Source organism: Chrysemys picta, chromosome 22 (genome assembly GCF_011386835.1).
Source record: "Chrysemys picta bellii isolate R12L10 chromosome 22, ASM1138683v2, whole genome shotgun sequence".
Classification (NCBI taxonomy): Eukaryota; Metazoa; Chordata; order Testudines; family Emydidae; genus Chrysemys; species Chrysemys picta.
The window spans coordinates 19,055,018-19,077,402 of NC_088812.1; the positions used below are offsets into that span (position 1 = coordinate 19,055,018).

At 45.7% G+C, this 22,385-nt stretch overlaps 2 protein-coding genes across 2 annotated transcripts in view; one reads left to right on the plus strand and one right to left on the minus strand.

Annotated features, from left to right (window-relative positions):
- Positions 1 to 22,385, plus strand: part of LOC135977030 (olfactory receptor 5AR1-like) — a 127,333-nt gene that overhangs the window by 9,589 nt on the left and 95,359 nt on the right. The window lies entirely within an intron of this gene.
- Positions 1,862 to 20,457, minus strand: LOC122172965 (interferon-induced very large GTPase 1-like). Its single transcript, XM_065576450.1, has 3 exons — positions 19,851 to 20,457; positions 11,036 to 11,158; positions 1,862 to 9,136 (listed from the first exon to the last, which is right to left on the minus strand). Exons 1-3 carry the CDS (start codon positions 20,455 to 20,457, stop codon positions 4,380 to 4,382), a joined length of 5,487 nt encoding a protein of 1,828 aa, XP_065432522.1. The 3' UTR covers positions 1,862 to 4,379.

A 22,385-nucleotide genomic window follows, 5' to 3' on the forward strand; every position in this document is an offset into this window, starting at 1 on the left:
AACTATTTACACAACTGCTTAAAAAGTAAACTGAAGACAAGAAATCTTGGAAAAAAGAAAAGAGGGATGGAGGAAAAACAGTGAGAACCACTGACAATCACCTTGCTGAACAAGGAGGAGCTGTTCTAGTGATTGTCATGGGTGGTAAGAAGGAACTGAGAGGGTTCAGGCCCGGCCGGGCCCCCTTTTACCAGCACAGGAGGGTGCTAGAACTGGCCTGGCGGATACCACTGAGGGAAAAAATATCCTGTGACTGTCCATGCAGTGCACACACCTAACATGAAAGGGGCATGAACGAGCACCTGAAGAACAGATTTATTTGTTCACTGGAAAGTCTGATTTAAAAAAAAAAATCATTTTGGGTCAAACCAAAACCAACTTTTTTGAAATGTTCAGTAAATTAAAAAGTAAAAAATAAACATAAAAAAGCGGAGCCGTGTGCTCCAAGGGGTTCCCTGGAGACCGAGGTAGCAAACGCAGGGCTTGGGGCACTGAGCGCTGGGGCTGTGGGTGAGTGGGGAGCAACCCAGACAGGAGGACACAAAGAAGGAGCGAAGGAGCCCCAGACACAGCCAGAGAAGCAGTAGTAGCGTGACCTTGAGGGGAAAAGCTAAGGCTGTAGGATTTTGGGTGAGCAAGTGTAACATTCATGTGATTTTTTTATGTCTGCTGGGCTGGGTGCTTGTATTAGTGACAGCAACAATCCATCCTGCAGTTCAAACAAAAGCTGGTGGGGTTGGTGCTGGATTTTAGAACCAATGGGCGTTTTAGATCCTGGGGGAGTTCATTCCTCAGCACTGGATGGCTCTGGGAAAGCTCTGCCTCTGGCTCAGACGAGCCTGCCCCACCCCCTCCTTCATTTGTGTCACTTCTTCAACGGTCACCCTGCGCGGCCGAGGACATCCTGCCATTCAGTCACCCCAGCTCAGGCCTGTGGATAAGGCTGATGTTGCTAACTTTATGTTCTGGGTTTAGTGTATGTGTCCTAGGGGGTCGCACACTCGGTTGCTGCTGGCGGGTGAACTTATTGCACACACCAGAGGATTCTCACATCCCTCCATTCCCACCCACAACCTTCCTGTGCGCCACCATCCCATGCCCCTCAATTGCAGGGGCTCTGTGTGCCCCCCAAACGCCCTCCTCCTCCCATACTAGGGACCTCGTTTTCCCCTCCAATGCCAGCAGCATTGTGTGCTTCCCATTGCCCCCATACCAGGGGCTTTGTGTCCCCTATTCCTCACTCTCCCTATGCCTGGGTCCCCAGTTCTCCTCCATAGCAGGGGCTCTGAATTCCCTTATCCCCCCCCATATCCCCTCACTCCCTCCATAACAAGGTTCTCTAGTCTTCCCACCCCCCATAAGGAGTTGTGTATGCCCCCCATTACTCCCTCCCTCTATACCAGGGCCCCCCTTCTCTCTCAGGCCAGGAGCTCTGTCTGACCCCCATTCCCAACTTCCCCCCCCATGCTAGGGGTTCTGTGTGTCCCCTTCCCCCAAACCCCTTCCCCTCAATTTCATGCTGTCTGGAGTGACTCACTACTGTGAGTGCCAATCTCAGGTCACTCTGGTAGAAAACATGGCAGTCACCCCAAGCCGATGGTGTGGTCTCTAATTAGATTTCACCAACCAGTAACAAATGTGAACTCCTGGATCACTGTTCCAGTCTTACCGGGGAGTCACAAACAGTCCACTTAAGCTCTCCAGCCCATTTTACCATGCAAATAAACTGGACTTAGTGATAATAGTCACCTAAACCAAAAATCATTCCACATCAGGTTGCTCCCAGTCCCAAGACACCAGTCACTTCCCCCTCATTGATTGGTACTCTGGATCTTACACCAAGGACAACACTGGTAGCCAATTGTATAGTTAACTAATTATAGGTTTATTAGCTGAGAAAAGAAATGAGTGTTATTGAGGTTAAAGCAGGTAAAATACATTAACAGGTGAGTCAAAGTTTGTAAACCCAAAAGGATAGCAGAGATGTAGTAATCTGCCAGTTCAGGGCTACCCAGAATAACTCTGGGGATCTCCATCTTCCTGTTTAGTTATTCTACCCTATTAGAATCCAAACAGTCCAGAGATAAAGGATCTTCCTTTGAATCAGTACTTATAGCTTCTTCTCCACACAACAGTCAGAGCAGTGTTCATACTCACACAATGGCCAATTGCTTTGAATTTAGCACTCTTCATTTGCATTCAATGAGTTATTTAATTACAAGCTTAGACATAATATAACTGCCTGCCTTTACATTATAATAAGAAGAGATAAATGAAAACAATACAAGTAACATTCCATTAGTTTCATGAAGTTCTGACATCTGAATACACTCTTAGATTAACACACACTTTGATCTAGGCCTATCTAATTACCAGGCATGCATAATGTAAATGTAATGTAATAGTAAACAACAAGATATAGTTAGGCGAAAACAATACAATTAACATCTCCTTTGATCTCTATTAACACACAAGTGAATTGGCTGAATATCCACTAATACATTTAACTCCTTTGATATTCACACACAAGTGAATGGGCCTCTGGCTCTGGCCTGAGCAGCTTTGTAAGTCTCACATCTGCCACCAGGAGTTATGTGAGCCCTTCACACCAGGGTCCCGCATTCTCCCCCCATGTCATGGGCTGTGTGCATGCCCCTGTTCTCCCATCTATACATCCCCATTCCCTCTTCCATCGCTCCTCCATATTATTTTTTTCTGGGAGATCAGTCATTCAGGTGGCCAACATCTTACACTCCACTGGGAGGATGGGCAGAGCTGAGCTGATGGTGTTGTTATGCTGGAGGCATTAATCCAGCCATCAGCTGGTTGTTTGATCTATAGACAACTGCAGAGGTGCTTGAAGATGTAGCTGTGCTAAACCGATGGCAGGGAATTCATGTGTCCCCCATTTCCTCTTTCTGGTTTACTGATTTCTACTAAACTCAAAAGGGTTCTGGCCATTGGTGCCCAGGGCACTGCCTGAAATTTTGGAATTGATCAGATGAGGCGTTGAAAAGTTATCCCATTACAGACAGAGAGACAGACAGAGAAATGGCACCAAGCGGGGTGTAAGGGCGTTGCATGGCTGGCCAAAAGGTGACATTTCTAGGGTTTTTTTATCCCTTGGATGGGGCAGAATCCACCACTTCCCTTCCTCGCCCATCCCCCACAATGTAAATGGAGAAAATGTCTCTCATCAGTAGCCAGCAAAGCTCAGTCCAGATCCACAGGGGCAGGCTCCTCCCCGTGGTGGGACTGAGGTGGGCTAGACAGAGAAGTGGGGGCTGCGCTGTACATCTTGTGGGCACCCTACATATTTATTTTGTTAACAATGCGCGTTTAAACATGTCTTTTATCCATGTCAGCCTCAAAAGGAGAATAAAAATATACACAGATCGGTTTTAACCTTCATCTATGGCAGCGAACTGGTGCAACATTTATTCACAGAAAATCAATCGGAAAATAATTTGTATTCAGGATGCTCCTCTCTCCAAACCTCGTCTCTCTCCTGGAAACCATTTCTCCTGTTTAATTTTCTTTGGAAATTCTTGATAATTTATACACAACATAAATCCAAAGGGCAGTACGTGACATTGCACCTGGGAGCACAGATTTCTTAGCAGCACTAACTGCCCACCCTGGCTGCACCCCACAGCACCCCTATGCAGAGGGTGGCCGGCAATCGCAGAGGGAGTAGCCAATAGCACCATGGGGCCTCAGCCTTACTGCCCCATGTGAGGGGTGTGTGGAGGGAAGAGCACAGGGGAGATGGAAAGACTATTCTCAGGGATGGGATGGGCTTGTGGGGATTCCCTTTGAATCCTCAGGGTCTGTTGGGTTTGCTGCCTGCATCCCTCCCTTCCCCATTACGTTACGCTGCAAACCTCCCTCATTGGTGTTTCTGAAGTACTTTTTCCCTCCCAGGTGTTTCCCCATGGAAGATGAGCATCAGGGCCAGACTGTTCAGTGTCAGATTAGCCACAAACGTAGAGGTCATTGATGCTTTAAGTAGCAGAAGTGGATGGTTGGTATTCGGGGGCTCTTTGGAGGTTTGCAGGTCACTACATGGTATCACTGCACCAGTAAAATGCAGTGGTGAGGACAAATTAGGGATTTTGGTCATTTGGTCCTTAAGACAAAGATGCAGAAACACCACATATGGGTCTTTCCATCATCTTTAATTTTCCATAAATTCTATGGGATGTGAAATGTGAAAAAGCATTGCTTCTTTATCTGTTTGGAAGCTGAAAACTGTGTCTGATATTAAGAGAGAAACAACATTACATATTTAGAAGATATGGGATTTTTTCACATGCCACATTTAAAGAAAATTAACTTCTGTAACTTTCTGCTCACAACGGAGTTTCTCAGCCTCTTTTTTACTTCGATTTAAAGGCTTCCTTTAGGCTCTCCAGTGCCTGCTCTTTGGTTATTTTACACCAGTCCTCAGGGAGATCAGCAGGGAGAGCATCAAACGCCTCAGCAAACTGGTGATTGAATTCCTTGAAAACAAACTTCCAGTAATCGGAAGCCGTGATGCTGGAATCTGGTTGGATGCGCCAGTCTGGAAAATATTTCCGATAATCTTTATAAGGATGAGGTTCCCATTTTGTCTCTGTACATCTGAATCTGTTATTGGAAGCCACAGAAGAGGAGCAAATATCAGAGGTAAGTATCTCTGTTGTTACCCACCGGCTGTCTCCTAATCCTTGAGGTCGATGCACTGCTACAAAATGCTCTGAATGTGCAGGGGTTCCTGCGTCACAGGGGACTTTACAGAATGGACACTGCTTCCCACAGCCAAACACTCGCTTGAAGATCTCATCCTGGGGCTTCACTGCAAGTTTTGAGAGTTTTGACTGAATTTCCAGATTTTCAAAAGTGGATAAAACTTGTTTTTCCAGATCAGGAATAAACTGTTCTATAAAAGCTGAAAATTGGTCTGCACTTGCTGTGTTTTTAAACAGTATCACTTCTAAGCTATCCCTGGGAATGACTAGATCCTGCTGCAGCTTTTCACGAAAGTTGTCTAAAAAGGCAGAGACTGTCTTAGTCTTCTCACCTTTGGAGTTTTTCAGAACATCACTGAGTTTATTAATTATTGGGGAGAAAATCCTTTTTTCCAAATCTCCCAAACTTGCCTTCTCTCTGTAACATGTTAACACATGTTTCTGTATCCGGGTTTTGATAAAATCTACATAATTCCTTGTGTATTGCACATAATTGTTAAAGTCATTTTCTTCCAACAGCTTCTCCAGAACAAAGAATTGGAAGAAGTTCCGTGTGCTGTACTCAATAGACTGTTCACTGCTGAGAATGTCATCCACGATTTCTATCCCAAGTCTCTTGTTCACATAGTCCACCAGGGCAGGTCTCAGACACTGATCACAAAAATTCCAGGCTCTATCTTGACACTCATCCTTCTCTAAGTACAGAGCTTTAAATGTGGAGAGATACTGAGGTTTCAGTTTCCCCAGACATTGCAGAGGGTCATTTTCTGTAATGAATTCTTCATGCATCTTCTGAAATGCCCGAGCTGCATCCCCCAAAATGTGAAGCTTCAGGTCAACTTCAAAACAAGTGCTGATGTGAAGGTTTTGAACATTAGCCTGCTGAAGCTGCTCGTTAATCATCCGCAACAACTCTCTGCAATAAGTATCATCGTAATCTGCTTTGCCATTTGCCTTTTCTTCAGTGTAGCTATTGCACTCATCTATTAAGGATTTAGCCAGAGCCTCTGTTTTATGCCAGCGTTCCTGTGTAAAGAACTCTTTCACACCTTGCAACGCTTTTACAGCTGACTCTGATATGTTCTTACATTTGAGCACACTGAAGTCTAAGTATTCATTTTTCATTTTGAAATTGTGTGTTCTATAAGTAGACAAGCTTTTGGCCTCCTTTAACATCTGCCATGCTGCACTCCCCCTATTCTCTAGGTCTCTTCTCAAATGGAACTCCACATCCTTATCTATGATGCGTTTCTGTAAAGGAATGAGTGATAATTCTGACAATGTTTCTCTCCACATGGTTTCAAATTCTTTCTCCTGTTCATCATTATTTAGTTTGCATTTGCTTTTCCTGCAATGATTCAGAAGCCTGTCAACTTTCTCTTCAATTCTTCTCTTGTACTGTGACAGGACAGCATCTGTTTTATGTCGGCCTTTTCTAATTTCAATCGCTTCTTTCAACTTGCTGAATGAATAACTCTCCAGTTCATTCCTCAGACCATTTGGACTTCTCCTAAAATCTTCTTTGTACTTTTCTATCAGGTGCAGATTTTCTGCTCCACTTTCAAAATACTGTTTTAAATTATCCAAAATCTTCTCTGCTTCTTGTCTCAGTTTGTTCTGTACCTCGTTCTTTAGTTTGGTTAAAACATTGGTGTCTAGTTTATCTGGTGGCTGATTTTGGATGAAAGTTTCCTTTTCAGATACCCAGAGATGCATCATCTTGCGGAAACCCCATTCCCATTCTGCATAATTTACAGACAACTGGTTATAGGCGTCAGCAACAAGACTGTTTCTAAAGCTGAAGATAAAGTTTTCATGTTTTACAGCATTCCACATGCTCTTCACCCATTCAAGAAATTGGGGGATGTCCTTGGGGGATCTGTTTTGTGAACAGCCTTTCAGAAATTCAAACAAATATTTCTTTAATTCATAAACCTTTTCACTGTATCCCATATTCACTGGAGCCATAGGCGGGACTCCATGCCACAGAGCAGGAATGTACCAATTGTGTTTTTCTAGATCATAATCCATGATATCAGAAAATGTCATCTCCCGGCATTTCTTTTCCATGTTTGCTGCAGCTTTGGTCATTTCATCCATCTGCTCCAGGAGGTGTTTCCTGTCCCTCATGTTTTGTTCATGCGCAGACACATCACTGACGTTCTGATGCACAAACTGGCAGTTGGCTTTTTGCCCTATTTCCTCCATTCTGAGAAAGGCATGGACCACAATTTGCAGAATATCCTTCATTTCGGTGGCATTCTCCATGGCCATGTTAACGATGGTTATGTCACTCAGTCCAATCACCAAAGTGGCCAGCTCATTGTCGTGTTCATAGCTATCCTCCAGCTTGGCCAGTTCAGGGGCTTTCAGGCCTTCGGTGTCTATCACCAGGATGAAATCACAGCCCAGCTCCTGCTGAAAGTTCTCTGCCACTTTAATGAGTGTCATGAAAGCTCCTCGAGTACATCGGCCACTGCTCACTGCAAACTGCAGGCCGAACATGGTGTTGAGGAGGGTGGATTTCCCAGTGCTCTGCACTCCCAGCACTGTTATAACCAACATTCTGGACCTTCCCCCCAGCTTGGCATGGAGCTGAGTCAGAACATCTGTCACCCACTGCAGTGGGATGTTGGATACATCTCCATCGATCAGCTCCATGGGAAACCCTTCCAGCATCAGGTCAGCTGCTATGCCTGGGAGATGGACAAATTGTCCTTGGCTTTCTGCCATTTTACCGTCTTGAACTATGGAGCATTCAGCCTCATAGAACTGCCCCAACTCACGCATGAAATGCTCCACCCCTAAGGAACTGGCAGAGATTAGTTTATCGTGTTCTGCAAACATTTTGGGGTCGTCTTTTGAGTTTTTGCATTTCTCTTTATATTGACCCCGTAGTTTAGAAATATTCTCCCGAGCAATGTGATCCAGGTCAAACTTCATCCATTTCAGGAAGTAATGTTTCTCCTCGGGAGGCAGTCGGCCTAGTCCAGTAATAAATGTAATCAAAGCATCAGTCAGGTCATGTTTATTCTGCTGAACACGTAACTCTATTGATTTCTCTTTCAGTTGAGACTTATATTTCTCCAGAGGGATGTTTCCTTGCTTTTTCAGTCGGCACAGCTCCTTTTCCACTTCAGCCAAGTTTTTCCATGGCTCCCCTTGGAGTCTCAGCTTTTCCCTCTTGTACTTTGCCACATCTTTTATGTGTACAGTGATTTCCTTGGCATATTCACTGGCATGCTGACATTTCTTATTATCCTCATCTACCTGGATGCCTAATTGACGTCCGGTCTCAGCCACGGCTTCTATACTCATTCTCTTGGGAGAAGACGTCATTACAGCTGCTATTGCAGACTGCAGAGCTTTTACATAAGCCGCCTCATTTGTGGCACATCCTTTCTGCAGCACATGTGAGTTGTTCAGTTTCAGCCCTGGGGCCAACTTTTTCAGGAATGCCAGTGTTTCCTTGGACGTCACAGCCTGATTATTAACCATGAAGTAGTATTTAGTGGCTGATCCCTGCAGAGATGATAAGAGCGTGTATTGTCTCTCGTTGATGCTCTCAGTAACTATGAACACTGCTGAGGAGATCTCTGTTAAAAAGCTGAACTGTGGCAAGTGGGACTCTATGTCTCCGCGCAGGTTTGCAACCGCAACGGGCTCTGGGAAAATATCTGAATTCTCTGTCCCACTAGGGAAATACCAGGAAATCTCGACCAGCCCATCTGCGATTTCCCGAGGGACGTTCCCAGACTCCATGTCCCGATGCATAAAGAAATCGTGGTGCTGCTGGGAGAGGCTGAGAATCTCATTGAGAAGTTTGGACTTGGAGAAGTTGCAGCTCCCCAGCCGCACAAAGGAAATGGTTGGCATTGACGTGAGCACCAGGCTCTCCTCTCTGAACCCTCTGCTCTCTGCCAGGGAGTGCGGCCTCCACTTCCTCACAATGTCCCTCATGGCCCACAGCATTAGGGTGCACTTGGGGGTGTCGAGGGCAGGTAGCAGCAGAGGGAGGGCAAACTGGCACATGGACATTTTGGACAGGATCTCCTGCTGTAGGAAACTGTCTGAGCAAAGCAGCACAGCACAGAGAACATCGAGGGGGTGCAGGGAAACTCTGGTGTCAGTGTCACTAAAATTCAAAATATCATCTAACCTCTGTTTCTCCTCACTGCCTCCTTCATCATCAGTTGCCCTGTGCACAAGGCTTGTGTTTCTGGCCATCATATTCAGAGCCACCAGTTTCCTCAGGAAATGCCAAGGTAAATCTGCAAATGTCTCTGGAGTTCCATTCTTTAGACTTTCCTGGCTGATTTCAAGGACATCACTCACCCTGAGCTTCCTGCTCAGATGCTCCTGTAGTTCTAGCTTACGAAGGAGTTCTTGAAAAGCTTCCCCCTTCCCTGGAAAACAAAATGAAAAGATGATCTGAACAGCTTTCTGAAGACAGGGATTCCCAAACAGGGAAATCAGGGATTCCCAGACAGGGGGGAGGGATAGCTCAGTGGTTTGAGCATTGGCCTGCTAAACCCAGGGTTGTGAGTTCAATCCTTGAGGGGGCCACTTGGGAATCTGGGGCAAAATCAGTACTTGGTCCTGCCTAGTGAAGGCAGGGGGCTGGACTCAATGACCTTTCAAGGTCCCTTCCAGTTCTAGGAGATGGGATATCTCCATTATTATTTATAAACAGAAACTTTTGTTATGTGGCAGTTCATGTTGTAAACTTTGAGTACTAACTTAATGGAAAAATATAATGGTAACTGGCAAGGAGGGGCATATGGGACTAAGACCTACCCATTAGAGCCCGCTCCTTTATTTCTTTAGACAAATAAATACTTTGTTTCACATTCATTTCTTTCCCCTCTTTTCTCCAGAAGCACAGTGAAGAGAGCAGCCGGAGTTGGGATGGGGAGGAGGGACTCAAGGCCTCTAGCCCTTTCAGTGCAGCACATGGGGAGTGTGTGGACCTGCCACCTGAGGAGGCAGGGGCTGAGATCAGATATGATCTACAGAAAACACAGCTAACACAAAACTTGAAAAGCAAAGAACTTAAAAGATGAACACTGCACAACCTCTTTTCCTCCAACCAGAGAGACATTTTAACCCTACCATAATCCTCATACCGCTCAGAAAACTGCAAACTTAAAGTCTGTCCCCAGTGTAGTAGAAGGAGAGAGCCTGGGACATGAGGCCAGGTATGAGGCTTGAGGCCTAAACTAAAGTAATACTCAGGCCCTGCTGATATAAAGCAAAATTCGCAAGAGTCAAACTATGAGCAAAAGTCAGGCCCTGTAACAAAAACACACCTACTTTCAAGTTCACAGAACTTCGCAAGAAAAGGACTGGCACTGCAAAAACACACACATTCCTAAGAAGTGCTAGGCACAGGACACTCACGCAATCACATTCCAGAAGAGTGGTACCAGAACACCCTGATATCAAGTATGGTACAAACACACTCCCAAAGATAACGAGACCCCCCCTTTAAGATAAGGTCAGGATGACAGTATGATGGATAGAGATGTTTGATCGAACCAACATGTACAAGGTAATGGGTGGTAACAAACCACCTCAGGGGGGTGGTAACTAACTATGTCAGAGAGGTGTGCATACCCCGCACTAGGCAGGGCCTGAGTACTACTTTAGTTTAGGCCTGAGGCCTCATACCAGGCCTCATGTCCCAGGCTCTCTCCTTCTACTACAAGGGGCAGCAGCAGGGAAAGGCTTCAGCTGCTCCCCATGCCAGAGCCTTTCACAGTACCTAGGGAAGTCTCTGGCATGGAGGGCTGCCAGAGCCTTTCCCTGCTGCCACTTTTTCTATACAGGGAAGGGTTCTAGCAGCAGGGAATTTCTTTTCTTCCCAACAACTGTCTCCCTTCCTCCCTGTACAGATGCCCTATATTTACACTTGAAAAATCTGGTTGCCCCGATTGTGGGGAGGGGAAGGTGGGAGGGGAGAGTAGGTGTGGGGTAAATGGAGGCAGAAGGAGATGTCTAGTGGCTAGAACTCCACTCAGTGGCTTCCTACTGGCCAGGAAGAACAGGGATCAACTAACAGGCTGTGGCTCTAAGCACCCCACTGAGCAATACTGGCCGAAGCTTATACAGAGAAGCCCCTGTATTTGTGCCTCCAAGTCACCTACCATTTTCCATGGTGTCTCGGTTTGAATCTCAGCAATTTTATCTGCAGAATACCATGAAAATTCTTCACTCTCACAAGCACCATTCACACCTGGCAGTGCCAAGCTCTTCTAACGGTGTTCACTCCCACTACAGAAGGAAGGGTGATAAGAGGAAATTACCTTTCAAAAGGTGTGTCTCCTCCGGCTCTCTGGCTTGTTGACTGTCTAATTCCAGCTGTGGATTAAAACCACCTTTCTCCCCCTGCTCTGGGGCTTGCAGAGTCTGAGATTCCTGATTTAATCCTTCCAGCAAGAAAACAAGAGGAGAAATGAGTTATTTAATGAGTAATTCACTTCAATCCCTTCCTGTTTTTGTGTGTTTGTTTTATTTAGTACGTTGCAACTGCCTCTGTATTTCATTACAGTAACTCCCCACTTAACGTCCTCTTGCTTAACGTTGTTTCGATGTTACGTCCCTGCTCCTTTGCAGAACATGCTCGTTTAAAGTTCTGCAATAATGTTGTTTGTCCGCCTGCTTTGTCCATGGCTGGCAGCCCCCCCTATCAGCTCCCCTACGCCCCCCCCACCTGCCCACTGGCAGACCCCATAGATCAGCGGCTTCCCCCTGCTCCACCCGCCTCCTGCCCCCGGCAATCAGTTGGTTTGCAGCATTCAGGAGGCAGGGGAGGAAAGGGGGACATAACATAGAGATAACATAACATAATGTTAAGTGAGGAGTTAAGACCTATTTATCTAACACAGTGGTACAACGCAGCACCGTGACACTTTGGATAAAGAATGCAATGGACTCAGTAGCATTCTGACTTCTGAACTCTTGTAAGAGAGATCGGGGTTAATTCTTAGTCCCATTCCTTTCCGATCAGAGAGCACTAGAGTGGAGCTGTGCACTTGTTTATGGTTCTGGCTCCCCGCTGCATTCTATCACTTTTCTCCAATCAGTTCCCAGTAAGATATGAAACATTGATAAATGATGTCTTTCACTTCCATTGTCACCTCAGATTACATTGCCTTGGTGTGCTTCCATTGCTGTACCATGTTACATAACCTTGGTGGCCCTGTCACCATTAAAACACTCTAGTTAGAATCCAAAGAGGTTCTTTGGAGCATTGTGCCTTTGTTGGTGCCTCTGCCACAGAAACTGTGGCCAAACCTTGACAGACCATTGGTCTTCAACTGGCTTCATTTTCGGGTCTATCTCTAGCTCTCTTCCACTTTTAGGGCATTTTGCTGGTCCAGCCCCATGGCAAAAAATACTAAATTCTGGGGCACCTTGGAAAAATGCGGGATTCCATGGCTCTGGAATCACGATGTCTGAGGGGCTCAACTGAGATTCAAGGGGCAAGTTCACACTTCTCAGAGCTGTTGTTTCAGGCAGATGTCACCACAGCAGTTACACTCGCTCGCACTTCACGTTTTCAAGGTTATCTCCGCAAGCACAAAAGTTTTAAATGTTTTTTTTTTAAATGAAAAAGTTCAGATTCTGGATCATAATTCTGCAGCAAAGGGGGAATTCTGTGGCTGTAGAATGGCATACAGAGGGCACTGGATGTAAGCAAGGGAAGATTGCCTTCTGTCCATGGCCACAACTGTTGGGTTCTCAGGTGACCTCCTGTGAGTGTAGATATTGTTAAACCAATACGTTATTTAATGGATACATAGATCCTGTACTTAGATACAGTGTCATATTTCAAAAGTTTCCTCTATTTTGAATGATTTCACAGGTTTGAGGGAGATTCCTTATATGTAAAGGGCCTCATCCAAAGCCCACGGAAGTCAATGGAGTTACACCAATTTTAGCCACCTGAAGATCTTTTTGTGTCTCCTTCTGTTCTGTTGCTAAATGTCTGTCATAAAGGTTCTATAAAATGTCATTTCACATACAAGTAAAGAAGGCCAAGAATAACTGTCTGGGAATTATATGTTTGAATTTTATCATTTTCATGCACTGAATTCTCACCCATAACTTTGCAATAACATAGATTTTCCCATTAAACATGTACTGTATCTATTTGGAAATGAGTCCTTGATCAGTGTTGCAACTATTACATTTTTTTTCTCTTGAAAGACACACACACACACAGAGAGACACACACACAAAAACCACAAATATTAAAGAAAAACAAAAAAAACCTCCAACAACTTACCCCATTGAGAATGTTGTAAATCCTGATTTGTGCCTGGAAACATGGTTTCTAAACAGTCCAGAAATTGCTGACAGGCCAATTCCCCCTTGCTCTGTATTTGAATTAACAATTTTCTAATTTTGGCCTCTGTATCCGATATTCTGTTCATATTGTCATAGTCCTCAACTGTGATGATGGAGTGGGCAAGTGAATCATCCAAGACACGATCTGGGTCATTTTGAACAATTGTAATCCGTTTATTGCGTTCTTTGCTTATAATCAAGGATTTCTCACCAGTGGCCATTGTTACTGAAACAGGAGATCTGTAATAATGAAAAAAATACAATGCTTTTCCGACAAGGAGCAAGAAATTATTTGTGATGGTGCCAGAATTAGATTCACTTTAGCGAGTAACAATCTGGGATTCTGCCTTCCTCAGTATGAAGCACTCAGCCTATTCAATGATTTAGCGTCTGTTAGAGGGCTTTCCCTTCACCCTCTCCCCTGTTCTTGGTAAGGAGAAGCACAATTTTTCTTCACAATCAGCTGGGAAAATGTGGTTTAAAGAAGAGAAGGACAGGAAAATATCCAGAACCCGGCTGGAGAGGGAAGGAGACTGTTTAAATTTTGACCTACCCAAACTGGGGACCAGCTTTCTTTCTCTTCTCCCAGAGAGAGAGTGTTTTGGTTCTTCTACCTGAACCAAGGGACTAATACTGTTGCTTTTCTCCCCGGGAGAAAAGAGAATGTTTTGTTTGTGAAGCCAGGTACCAGCTCTGTGAATTTCACTGCCTTGGGTTTAATACACAGAAGTTAAATAAGCTGTTCATTTCACAACTATGCAAAAGGACACCAACTTGTGTAGAGTTTTCAGATAAGTGTCTAGTTTTGTATATTTATACACTGAAATAAATAACAAAGAGTAGACATTTTATATAAAATATACAGGATGAAAGGGGGAGTTAGCAGGGGTTGGCATCTGCTAAGCAACATAGTGTGAATCACAAATTTTACAACCAAATCTACCATTAAAATGTGTTTTCCATAAATATTCACCCTTAAAATTCTCTCTACTCAAGACTACTTGAATGAATGTGAATGGAAAACACGTGCTGAAAGGATGGAAATACGGCTGACTCAAAATTGTGTCTATTTCCTCACCTCTAGTCAAGATTTATCATGGATACAATAATTTCCCAACATGTGTTCTATGCAATGTGTTCTGATGTTTGTATGTGACTTTAAAAGACGATATTTTAAAAATTGTTATATGAAACATTGGTTTACTTCTCATGAGTGTTCCCTCTGGACCAGATGCGGATACCCTTAGACTGAGTAGCACCTGACTCCGTGAGTAGTCCCATTGAAATCTCTGGGTTTATATTAGAAGTGAGGCACTACTCAAAGGGATAAAGGGGACAGAGTGTCTCCCTAAAGTCAGAAATCTCACCGGGGTTAATTTTAGGAGGGATGCAACAGGGGAAGGAGCCTGCCCGGCAGAGGTTCTAAGCCCTGCAGGAGTGGGGTCTGCTTTATCTCCTTGATTGTAGGAGCCCTGGACGCTGGTTGCCTTCCCCTGCAGGCCTGCTCTTGTGCTTCTCGCCCCTCTACCCTAGCCAGTCACAGTCCAGAGAGTCTCTTCTACTTGGAGCTCCTACGCTGCCCCAAATACACAACATGAGCCCGTTATCGTCTCAACCCCCGCTGCATTTTTAGAACAGTTTCAGTAACAGTGAAGGTGGCTGATTGATTTTGTAACCAGTTGACATTGCCGCAGAATTGCCTGTGCAGCTCCGCTGGTAACAACCAGCAAACCCCTCCAGGGTTTCAATGAGGGTTCACAGCTGAGACTCAGGAGTAGTAGAGATGGGCCCCTCCCGGCAGCCTGTGCTTAGGAACCTATTTTTGTGAGGGGGTGGGGCTTAGCACACACACCACTTGTCAGTGTCTCCCATTGGCTAGTTTAGGCAGTCCCTGCCTAGCTTGCTGGCTTCTGTTAATGGCAGTCTAAGGCACCTATCTCTCCCCATTCTTGTACGGGGAGCCTGGTGCCTCCTCCAGGCTCTGTGAATAGCCGTGGATTCCGGTGATTTTCTAGGTGCCTAAAAGTTAGGTAATATGAGCATCACAAAGCATTAATCTCTTTGTGAATCTAGCCCCTCTTTTCAGACACTTATACCCCATCAGAAGAATTACCCCATAGCTGCGCTTGTGAGGTTAGCGCTGATGCCTGGCTCTTCCTTCGCTTCCTCATCCACAGGCCTCGCTGGCGAGGTCTCCCCGGTTGGAGCTGTGAGATAAAGCAGAACCAAGTCCAACAAATCCTTATCGGCTCAAACATGGAAAGCAAGAGCTTAAAATTCCCCAGACCAAATGCCTTGCTAAACCGGAGTGAAGTTTGAAAATCCTCATTAACAACCTGAGTGTTAAAGGCCTTTCATTAGAACATTAGAAATGGCAAAAGACAATGGTCAGAAAGCTAGACAATTCAGGACTGAGATTACAAGAAGGGTATAGTTGTGTTAAAATAAGTAAAAACAGATATATACAGGAAATTACAAATTAAAGCACCCTGGAACTCCCATATTCACCACTGTGATATGATTATGATATGTTTTGTACCTTCTGAGATATCATTTAAAAAGTCTTGATCTGTTGAACACTAATATCCTGTTGAGTTGTGTGTACTATCATTATATGTGAAATTTTGAACTATTGCTCTCTGTGTGTTCCTGAAATATGTTGTGAGGTTGAGAGATTCCCACAGCCACACTTTCAGTGGCCACAAAGCTTTAGCAAAGCTTTTGATACTGTCTCCCACAGTATTCTTGCCACCAAGTTAAAGAAGTATGGGCTGGATGAATGGACTGTAAGGTGGATAGAAAGCTGGCTAGATCGTCGGGCTCAACGGGTAGTGATCAATGGCTCCATGTCTAGTTGGCAGCCGGTTTCAAGTGGAGTGCCCCAAGGGTCGGTCCTGGGGCCGGTTTTGTTTAATATCTTTATTAATGATCTGGAGGATGGTGTGGACTGCACTCTCAGCAAGTTTGCAGATGACACTAAACTAGGAGGCGTGGTAGATACACTAGAGGGTAGGGATCGGATACAGAGGGACCTAGACAAATTAGAGGATTGGGCAGAAAAAAACCTGATGAGGTTCAACAAGGACAAGTGCAGAGTCCTGCACTTAGGACGGAAGAATCCCATGCACTGCTACAGACTAGGGACCGAATGGCTAGGTAGCAGTTCTGCTGAAAAGGACCTAGGGGTCACAGTGAACGAGAAGCTGGATATGAGTCAACAGTGTGCTCTTGTTGCCAAGAAGGCTAACGGCATTTTGGGCTGTATAAGTAGGGGCATTGCCAGCAGATCGAGGAACGTGATCGTTCCCCTTTATTCGACATTGGTGAGGCCTCATCTGGAATACTGTGTCCAGTTTTGGGCCCCACACTACAAGAAGGATGTGGAAAAATTGGAAAGAGTCCAGCGGAGGGCAACAAAAATGATTAGGGGTCTGGAGCATATGACTTATGAGGAGAGGCTGAGAGAACTGGGATTGTTTAGTCTCCAGAAGAGAAGAATGAGGGGGGATTTGATAGCAGCCTTCAACTACCTGAAGGGGGGTTCCAAAGAGGATGGAGCTCGGCTGTTCTCAGTGGTGGCAGATGACAGAACAAGGAGCAATGGTCTCAAGTTGCGGTGGGGGAAGTCCAGGTTGGATATCAGGAAAAACTATTTCACTAGGAGGGTGGTGAAACACTGGAATGCGTTACCTAGGGAGGTGGTGGAGTCTCCTTCCTTGGAGGTTTTTAAGGCCCGGCTTGACAAAGCCCTGGCTGGGATGATTTAGCTGGGAATTGGTCCTGCTTTGAGCAGGGGGTTGGACTAGATGACCTCTTGAGGTCCCTTCCAACTCTGATATTCTATGAAAGGAACAACTATCACTGGCCATACAGGCACTGATGGCCCATCAAGGAGAAACCACTCAAGACTCTTCAGAGAGGTCATGTACATGATGGGGATTGCCTGATTCCCACATCATAGCAAGAATCTTTCTAGGAACCAGAGAGAAAGTATAAATGAGGGTTGATGATATCACCACTTGGCCTCTCTTATCCCCCCTCTCAACACCTGGAAGATCAGCTGGAAGACACAGACTTTGAACTGGAGAAATTGGTCCCAGGCTGAGAAGGGAATTCAGACTGAGCATTGAGAACTGAGAGCTACCTGGAACATCCAGTGGGTGAGAAAAGTTGTTTGATTCAAATCTTGCTTAGTCTGTTAAAGTTAGAATTTAGACTGTGATTCTATTTTTATTTCTTAGGTTACCAAGTTTGACCTCTGTGCCTAACACTTATAATCATTTAAAAGCTATCTTTCTGTAGTTAAGATAACTGGTTTATATTTTACCTAAAACTGTGTGGTTTTGGTTGAAGTGTTTAGAGACGTCTCTGTCTGAACCATGTGCTCCTCTGCACCTGTTGGCTTTACCCCAACCCTTAGTTTAAAAATTCCTCTCTGATCTTTTAATTTTACGTGCCAGCAGTCTGGTTCAGTTTTGGTTCCTAATAAACTTAAGTTCCTAATAAACATAAAACCCTTTTGTCCCTATACCATCATTATGGCCACACATTGAGACCCTGCTGTTCTACCTGACTAACTGGCCCTGCACATGGAACTGGAAGTATTTCAGAGAGTGCTACGATGGAGGCCTTGGACTTCAATCTCTTACCTAGGAGCCTATATTTGGCCTCCAGGACCTCTCTCCTATCCTTCCCTATGCCATTGGTACCTACATGTACTATCACCACCAGCTTCTCCACAGCACTGCACATAGTTCTGTCTAGATGTTTCAAGAGACCTGCAACCTATTCTATGTACCTCTCTGTCTCCCTTAGCTCCTTCAGTTCAGCCACTCTGGTCTCCAGAGCCCGTTCTCAGTCTCCGAGGACCATGATCTCCTTGCACTGAGGGCACACATATGCCACTGCCCATAAGGCAGGTAATCATACATGCTGTACTCAGTGCAATAAACTCGATAGCTTCACTCTGCTGCTGGATGGCTGCCTGCAATCTGATTACTTCTGCAGGAGTTTTGTTTGTTTGTGTGTTTGTTTGGGTTATCTTAGAGAATGTTAGGTGTATGTGGCTGTCACGGTCCCTCTCTAAACTCTCGCTTGCTAGCGCCTCTGGTGGTTTGGGAGCTGACTTTTTAGACCCCTGTTCTCCCTAAGTAGCCCTGCCCCCTGGTTAATGACTCTAAAGGGATTAGAGATCAAAGCCTCATTAAGAAGCTCTCAGCCTTGCCCATTTAGCCCCCGCCCCATAATACCCCAATCTGCGCTGCTGACCCAAACCCCATTTGCTCGATTCCCACCTACTCTTGAACCCCTAATCACCTCTCCCAGTGAGCATTCACATGTATAATTTATTTTCTTTTCAAAAACAGTTTCAGCACGTTCTGAATATTCTGCTGTACTCAAATTAAAATTCTCCACAATAAAATAAATAATAATAAAAAATAAAACCTTGACCAAGGTTCTCCCACTTTTGCTCAGGCTGTGTTTTAATCTTCAAAGCTGCAGGCTCAGAGAGGTGTGAAGTGATCCATTCATCTCAATGAGATGATCTCAGCTGAAAGAGAGCACCCCGTGGACACGAACCCAGCATGAAACAACAGCTCTGAGATGTGTGAACTGTTCCACTCATGTCAGTGGGTGTTATGTCCCCAACTCCAGTGCTGGAGAAGCTGCATGATATGCATCAGGCATGTCTGTTTTCAGTGCCTCACACCAGCCTGAGCAGTGTGTTCTTGGTGCATATTCTGAGCATCTGTTCTCAGCCTCTCACGCAGCAGGGCAGGGTTTCCCCAGATCCTGGCTCACAGGGATGGTAGGGAGAGGGGCTTAAAGCACTCAGTAAGGCATCCCCCAAGAACCTCGCTCCCATAATGGATCCCATATGGGGGATCAGCGCTCCCCCCAGTTGGGTACAGTCCCCCAGATACAGGTATGCACATAGGGAGGAAGGAGGGGGACTCAGACACACCTGGGGGGCAGAGACCTCCAGATCCCAGCTCAAAACAGGGGTCGGGGGAAAGGGAGTGAGGCTTCAAACCCCACCTACCTGGAAGGCAAGTTCCAGAACCTGGCTCACATGAGGGGGATCAGTCCCACATAGATGGTCGGGGGCCCTTGATCCTGGCACACATGAAGGGGGCAGGGAGTGGGGTTCAGACACCCATGGGGGCAGGAACCCCACCAGATATCAGCTCACCTGGGGCATAGAAAGAGGGGCTCAGAAACCCAAGACCACACAGTAGTTGAGCCAATTCATGGTGTACTCAGTCCAGAGAAAAAGGCTTCACCAATATTATAGTAGAGAAATGAGATGAGCGGGTTGGGGCTGCAATGAGGGAAGGGGGATAAATGGGGATGGGTAGTAGGGGAGGTGAGAGGGTTGGGGGAGCTCAGTTGAGAACACATGGGGTATATGGAAGGGAGCTGGGGCCAAATAGGGACAGGAGTGACTGGCAGTCCCACATTCTCCCCTTTGTCAGCCTGGACTAAGAACTTGAGGTTATAGCAAAAAGTCTAACAGTGGGGAAAAGAGGTAAGGGATGAATAAGATGGGACTTCACAGGACTTGCCCAACTTCTGTGCATGTAGTGGATAAAATTTTAAATCTTTTATCACTTAAACAAACATGTCTGTTGTAGCAGAGTGTGATGGGTTTAGGAAAATTCTGCCTTTCAAGAAGACTTACTCCACGAGCTCAGCAAGACACTGACTGTGTGACTTAGGGAGAACAGAAGAAACCGTGATACAGATACAAAGCTAATCAGGCAGTACCTTCGGCATTTCCTTTCTCGGAGGACATTGGATCGTCTTGATTCTCTGGCCCATTCCCTGGGAACACGGGGCCTTCTCGATTGTCTGGCCCATCCTCTGGGAACACGGGGCCTTCTCGATTCTCTGGCCCATTCTCTGGGAACACGGGGCCTTCTCGATTCTCTGGCCCATTCTCTGGGAACACGGAGCCTTCTCGATTCTCTGGCCCATCCTCTGGGAACACGGGGCCTTCTCGATTCTCTGGCCCTTCCTCTGGGAACACGGGGCCTTCTCGATTCTCTGGCCCTTCCTCTGGGAACACGGGGCCTTCTCGATTTTCTGGCCCTTCCTCTGGGAACACTGGGCCTTCTCGATTCTCTGGCCCATTATCTGGGAACACGGGGCCTTCTCGATTCTCTGGCCCATCCTCTGGGAACACGGGGCCTTCTCGATTCTCTGGCCCTTCCTCTGGGAACATGGGGCCTTCTCGATTCTCTGGCCCATCCTCTGGGAACACAGGGCCTTCTCGATTCTCTGGCCCATCATCTGGGAACACAGGGCCTTCTTGATTCTCAGGCCCGTCTTCTGAGAATACAAGGTGGTCTTGATTCTCGGGCCTACTCTCCATATTTAAAGATCCTAGAAAGAAAACCAGATAAAAGCCAACTTAGGCCTGTTAAAATTCTCATGTTGTTCTTGTGTCTAAGATAAGATCCCATCATCCTTTCCTTCCCCCATTCAGAGCATGCACCAGGAATCCAAACACCAACCCACAGGACGTGCCCTGCTTTATGGAAAATCTCATCCCCAATGTACTTAATGTAAACTTAATCATACAGAATTTAGGAGCTGCAGAAACCCAGCAAGAACAAATCCTGTCAATGCCCCAGGAGCACCATGGTTTAATCCAACCAACGGGGTAAGGACAGAGCTGGCCTTAAGGAAAATGGCATCCTGGGTGAACTGTGTTTTGGAGCTCCTAGCCCCTGCTGCCTCCCCTGACTCCACAGTTGCCCGCCCCTAACACCCAAGGTGAAATGTCAAAAAACACTACCTAGAGATTTTGCTACCAGTAGCAAATGACATCTATGGATGTTCTTTTTTGCCACCCAGTCACAATTTGCTCCTTTTCTCCCTTTTTTCATTGGTCCAGGGGCAGAAAATTATGACAGATGGGGGTATTCCTGGCACAATTTGCTATCTCTGAATCAATACAAGTGTTCCTGGTCAGCACACTCACCACTGACACAAGGAGCCAAGTAGACACACTCACAAGTGATATACTAACTACAGCGACTGTATGCTGATGCACCTTGAGTTAACATAAGTTTGCAGTGTAGGTATGGACTTAGGTACATGAATTGTTTGAGAGGTAACAGCAAAAGAATGAGGTTAGGCCAATATTCTCTATGGGGTTTAGGCTCCTACTTTTCTGGCTCTGAAGGTTCAGGAAGAAAAAAGGCACATAAAAGGAACCCAATATCATTTATTTACTTATTTATTTTCAAATTTCATGATTTTGTGGTGGTGTATAACTGATGATTTTTTAATTCTTTTGATTGTCAAACAACCTTGGGGTTGTAGGTGTGTTTTTATTATGTTGTGAAGGTCAAAACTATAACTGGGTTCAAAAGAGAATTAGGTAAGTTCATGGTGGACAGGTCCCTCGATGACCATTAGCCAAGACTATCAGGAATGCAACCCCATGCTCTGGGTGTCTGTGTCCCTAACCTCTGATTTCCAGAAGCTAGGAGATGACTGCTTGTTCTGTTCATTCCCTCTGAAGCACCTGGCACTGGCCACTGTCAAAAGACAGGTTACTGGACTAGATGGACCATTGATCTGACACAGTCTGGCAATTCTTATGTTCAGTAAATATTATGGTAGATGTTTGCCTTTGAGAATTTTACCTTAGAGAAGTATTTAATATGAGATAGTATATTGTCGTTCATGAATATTTAATACGGGTGGCCATACCTGCAGACGATCATAGCGCGCCAGCAGATTACTCCAACAGGCCATGTGCCAAAGGTTGCTGACCCCTGAATTAGGCAAACAAATTTGCTTGTACTAGTCAGAGGAAGTATTCTTTGGACAAGTATTTGACAGCTAAATTCCCCAGCAGTCAGACAGAAGACAGAGCCTCCCTGAGGCCTGGAACCTGTGGACCATTTCCAGGGTTGCCAGCTGCTGACATTTTTTGGGACGGTATAGAAAAAAAATTATGGACAACCAAACTTCTTTATGGACACATTCTTACATAATAAAAGATGGCTCAAAAGGATAAAAGGGAGCAAGTGATTGCCCCGCTGCGACTGATAGGCAAGGAGCCTGTGGGAGGCTGCTACGCCTGGCCCACTGTACCCCAACCCCTGCCTCCCCCGCCCGTGGGGAGCCCGGCAGGGGTGTGTGCTGTACTCACGCCCACCCAAAGTTGCTGCTGTGCTAATGCTAGTGACACTGAAGAAGAGTTCAAAGCCGGAGGCAGAGAAGAGCAGCCCCCCCGCCAGCCAGCAGCAAGTTGGGGGGAGCCCCTGCCAGGAGAATTCCCCTCCA